Source organism: Thalia democratica, chromosome 5, assembly GCF_965202585.1.
Source record: "Thalia democratica chromosome 5, ktThaDemo2.hap1.1, whole genome shotgun sequence".
NCBI classification, from domain to species: domain Eukaryota; kingdom Metazoa; phylum Chordata; class Thaliacea; order Salpida; family Salpidae; genus Thalia; species Thalia democratica.
This window is the reverse complement of record NC_139169.1, coordinates 74,961,791-74,966,924: the sequence shown is the minus strand read 5'-3', so window position 1 is coordinate 74,966,924 and position 5,134 is coordinate 74,961,791. Positions and strand designations below refer to the sequence as shown.

Here is a 5,134-nt window from a genome sequence, read left to right as displayed (position 1 = left end):
GTGGTGTAGAGCAGACATTAACTTCAGACAATTTTATAGTATGTACATGTTTATAAGTTAAAACAAAATTCGTTTAGATATATTATAAAAATGCATAAAAGTACTTCAAGTGAAAAAAACGATTCACCAGTTGCTAGTTCTTCTACGTGTATAAACGGTGAGAGTAGTCAATATGAAAAGGTCAACCTTAAAAAAAGTAGTTCGTCCAGTACACATGTGGAAAGTTTTAAAATTTGCAAGTTATGCAAAGAAAATATCATTTCGAAAACTAATTTCGTAAAAATAGGTAAGAACAATTTCTGAATGTGTATATTTTTTTGGAAACAAGTAGCAGCAAATGTTTAAAATAAAACTTCTTACATGTCCTTAATCTTAATAAATATTTTACTTTTATTATATGCAGTCATAAAAGATTGTTTTGTTAAGTGAGTATACATCACTACACAATAAGTTAAACAAATTGAGTTTATATTTTGCAATTATTATCATTTGTTATGTATCATAATACTATTAAATCATAATATATGCCATGTATATATATATATATATATATATATTTATTTATTTATTTACAAGTTTTATATTATAAAGTTATCATTTATAAGAACACATTCTAAAATTGTAAACTTACAGAATTCCTACTTATGGACAAATACAATCTAATAAATCACATGAAAAGGAGCAGTGTTTTATTGGACGAACTTAAAGAAAGTAAAACATGCAAATTCATGACAACTAAAATAAGTTTGAAAAACTGTGTAGCTGCATACGTTTCATCAAATATTTTTAAGCTTTCAGCTTTGAAAAAAAATTCGGCCTGTTTCGTTGGCCGTTGCTTTCTAACGGTTTCCGAGTCAAAAAGGTTTAAAGAGTTGGATCATGTTTCTGTTGTAAAATTAATTTCAAGCGCTAAGCTGTTTGTGGATTCAGATGTGCAGATATTCAACGCAGCGTACAACTGGTTACGTCATAAGGAACGTAGCAAGTATGCAGGCTACCTTTTGTCTAACATTTGTCGTGCACTTGAGTCAGTACCTACTTTAACTTACATGGATAAGGAAGATTGCTTTGTCGTTCGTGATGAGTGTTGCAGGATGATTAGTGAAATTTCACAGAATAGGAACGATTTGAATTCAAAAAATCACAGTACTTCCATCAAAAACAGCGAGGAAAACAATTTTGAAACAAACTTTCATGGGTGCAAGGCTGGCGAAACTCCATATATTTCAATGGAGGCGCGTTACAAAACAACTCCTTTTGATTCTTGTGCAAACATGTTGCCACTGCGCTATGAATGGAAAAGTGTCTCGCGAATTGTTTGCATAAAAAACGAAGCATACATGATTTCTAGTTCAACAATTGAAAAGTACTCGACCGCTCACAAAACTTGGCAAGATGTAGATTCTTTGCCCAAATGTCTGTTGATGCGATACTGTGATTGTTACACTTCTTTAAATGACAGCATATACATCCTAGGTGGCGAATTTCCTGGTTCGCCAAGAGAATATTTTGCCACTTGCTTTAAGTTTTGCACTAGTAGTAGTTCGTGGACAAAAATTGCTAGCATGCATGAGGCGAGGTGTGATGCATCTAGTTGTGTGTTTCAAGGAAAAATTGTCGTGAGTGGTGGTGAGTCTCATGATAAAGACATGTTAATAACATTATTAAATACAGTTGAAGCGTACGACAGTACTACCGATTTATGGTCGAAAATGCCAAGTATGATAGAAAGCAGATTACATCACAGATCAGTGGCTACCAGCAGCAAGCTGTTTGTAATAAATATTTTTGGTTTTATGAGAGGGGAAGTTTATGATACAACTTGTGAAAAGTTTGTTTTACTGAAGCAAATTCCTCAGCCGTTCAAATTCAGCTCGCGTAATCGTTCAGATGTTTTTATTATTGGAAGCAAGCTCGTTTTTATTTATCATGAAAAGCTTCTTTTTTATTATGACATACTTAAAGGTGAATGGTCAAAACGATTAACAGATCATACACTTAATTTTTCCTGTCCTAGAATACCTGTATACCTGAAATAAATGATGCGTAGCATCCATAACTTGACATTTTTGCCATAATGGTTGAACAACTACACTATTAGTGACATTTTTGGGTTTTGTTTGTGGCAACTACCAAAGCAATTTCAAAGATTTCTACAATGTTTGACAACAATAGTTATTTAAAACACATAAACATTTACTTGTTCTAATTAAAAATTTCAAGATTAAGTAAATATGTTGCGGTGTATTCCTTAGTAGAGATATTTGTTAAAAAGTAGCGACAAAGCTAATGAAATAGTTTAAAAGTTTTTTTTGAGGTAATATGTACCTTTTTTCTTATTAAAAAGTTTTTTTTCTACTTCTAGTAAAAATAAATCCAAATTTTAGTCAAAATTTTTTTAGAGTTTTGGCTTTTTATTACATTACCTACGGATTTTTTATTACTTAGCTTCTTATTTTAAGTTACGATTTGTAATAAACATACATTTTATTAAACATTTTGATAATATTTTTGACAAATAATAAATAATTAAAAAAATTCTAAATATTTTTCGAACATTTTAATTTTAAATTAGAGAACAAAATGTCCAGTTTTAATTATTGTAACCGGAGACCATAAAAAGAAACAAAAATAATTTTGTTGTTTATTGTTTCATGAATTTATAGAAAAACCGCTAAATGGTAAACATATCTTAATACTTTTTACTTTAATTTAACGTACTTATTTATTTACCGCCAAATTAAAACTTATAAATTTATTGACGTAATTAAAATATACTTACAAAAAAAAACGGTTTAGTCTCTCGCAGCGCTTAAAAAGGCTTTTCTAAAGCTTTGATTAATTTTTCGACATCTAGAAAATGATAAACTGAAAACTGTAATCATCTTACACAGTTCTTTTTATAATCTATAACTATTAAAAGTCACCGTGGATTAAAAGTTTTTTAAAAATGCTGATACAAAGTTAAACGTTCTTTTGTTACTTTTTACGACAGTAACTTACAAAAAAAGATATTGCATAGGATATCTTATAAATTTAAATTAATTTCACTTAGTTTTAAGAAAAAAAAAGATGCATAAAATAATAACGAAAAATATACTCATCGATCATGACTTATAAAAGTATATACATGGATATTTTATTATTAAGTTTTGACACATTACTTTTTCTTATTAAAAAGTTTTGACTCATAAAATAGTTTTATATAATTTTAATTTCTTAGTTTTCTAAACTTCTAAAAGATAGTAAGCAGATGTAATTTTTACTAAAGTGTAAACATTTGCAAAACTGTGTCAGAGATTAATACCAATATTGTCATTCATATCCTTCTTTGGAGAAAAAAACTGACAAACATTCTAACTAGAAAATTATTTTGGCAGACTTGTTAAAATAAAATTTAAAAAATCATGTTTTCAGAGATTTAGCAAAAGTTTTATTTAGTTTTAAATCCTGTGATTTTTAAAAACTAGTAATAAATGGTCGTATTCAAAAAAAAATTCTTTTTTATATCTTGCATAAGTTGCAAAAGCTTTTATATTCCCATGCAGTTACGTGAAAAAAAAACATAAAAAAGTATTAAGAAAAATAATTGCCAAACAAAATTTAAGATATTTTTTCAGCAAATATTTTTATAACAAGTTCAAAAAGAATTTTTTTTTTTTTGGAAACGAAACTTAGAATCTAAAATATTTTGATTGATTTGATATTCAAGGCATTTTCGTTTAAATGAGAAAAAAAAATTTAAATGGGTTTGAGCATCAAAATCATGTAGATGCTGTTACTTCCAAAACTTTAATGAAAAAATCTAAATTGTCGTTTTAAATTTAACCTTCGGCGTACTAAACAATTAAAAAAAGTCGAAGTTTAACTAAAAACAATGTAATTGTGTTTTGAAACAAATTTATGTGAAACTTTCCTATGTAAAAATTAAGTTAAAGTTTTGTTTTTGGTTTACATAGAGAGTTTTAAAAAATTAAAAAGAATAATGGAAAAATTTAATTAAAAAGAGAGTTTTAAAATGTAATGTGATGCTTATAATAAGATTAAAAAAAAATTAAGTAGATTAAGCTTTGAAATAATCAAAAACTATTTAGTTTGAATTCTTTTAAAGAATACCTTATTTTTTTCTGCTGTTTTATTTTAAAATAGATATCAACTAATTTTTAAAAGTAATATGGTCTTTAACTTAAATTTTTTATTTTTTTTAATCTATTTTCCATATTTAAATTTCACTCCAATTACTGATTGAGAATCTCGATTAAAGTCGACAAAAAAAGAGGTCAAGCTGATCTAATTGTATTAACATAAATAATTGCTCTGAATCAAGACAATTTTTATTTACGAAACAACTGCGGCTACATGTTACGTCATAATAAGGTGTTAGAAAATCAGTCAAGTAGTATTTTTCTAATAACTTTTAGCACAAACTCAAGTTAGAAGTATTAACGTAGAGAGTCAACAGATGTCTAGTACACATAAGAGTATTTACAAATTTATATCAAATTATCTTTTTATATAACAAGATATAATTTATTTGAAATTTCTAACAAGCTATTTACTAAACAATTTAATTGTTAAAATATAACTAATTAAACCTTTTTCCACTTTTATTACAAAAATAATAATTGTTATATAAAGTGTTATTATAAATTACGATAAAGATTGGGTTTTAATATTTTAAAGGAAACCATTTTCTGTGACAACATGACATTGCAATAGTTTAGATCAACTTTAAATATTTTAAAAAGTTTCATTGAAGTGATATAAAAGTCCTTTTTCGTCACAAAAGTTTTAATACAATTATAATACAATTAATACAAGTTTGTATCACGTTCGACAAACTTGTTTTATTTGCTTTTTTTCTTGCTAAAAATACAACAAAAGAAAAGGTACAAATAAAATTAATAATAAGCCAAACTGAAAATTACAAAGAAATTAAAATATCCTAAACAACGGTAACAAAACCTTACTAAGTAGAATTTGATCAAACTAAACAATTTACATTGCATTATAATCTTGCTTCAAAAAATTGAATGTAAACTCAATAAGATAATTTTTTAAGTAGTAAATTAAATGTACTCTTATAAGAAAAAACGTTCAATTTATGATTAGAAATTAAAAAGTCTTTTAGATG

The 5,134-nt window shown here is 26.5% G+C and overlaps 1 protein-coding gene across 1 annotated transcript; it reads left to right on the top strand.

The window, feature by feature from the left end:
- Positions 1–671: 671 nt before the first annotated feature.
- Positions 672–2,039, top strand: LOC145836895 (kelch-like protein 25). Its single transcript, XM_082944667.1, has one exon. It carries the CDS (start codon positions 672–674, stop codon positions 2,037–2,039), a length of 1,368 nt encoding a protein of 455 aa, XP_082800793.1.
- Positions 2,040–5,134: the final 3,095 nt, after the last annotated feature.

What these genes read in the sequence shown, in the direction of transcription:
- LOC145836895 (XM_082944667.1), top strand. Translation starts at nt 672, where the DNA reads ATGAAAAGGAGCAGTGTTTTATTGGACGAACTTAAAGAAAGTAAAACA.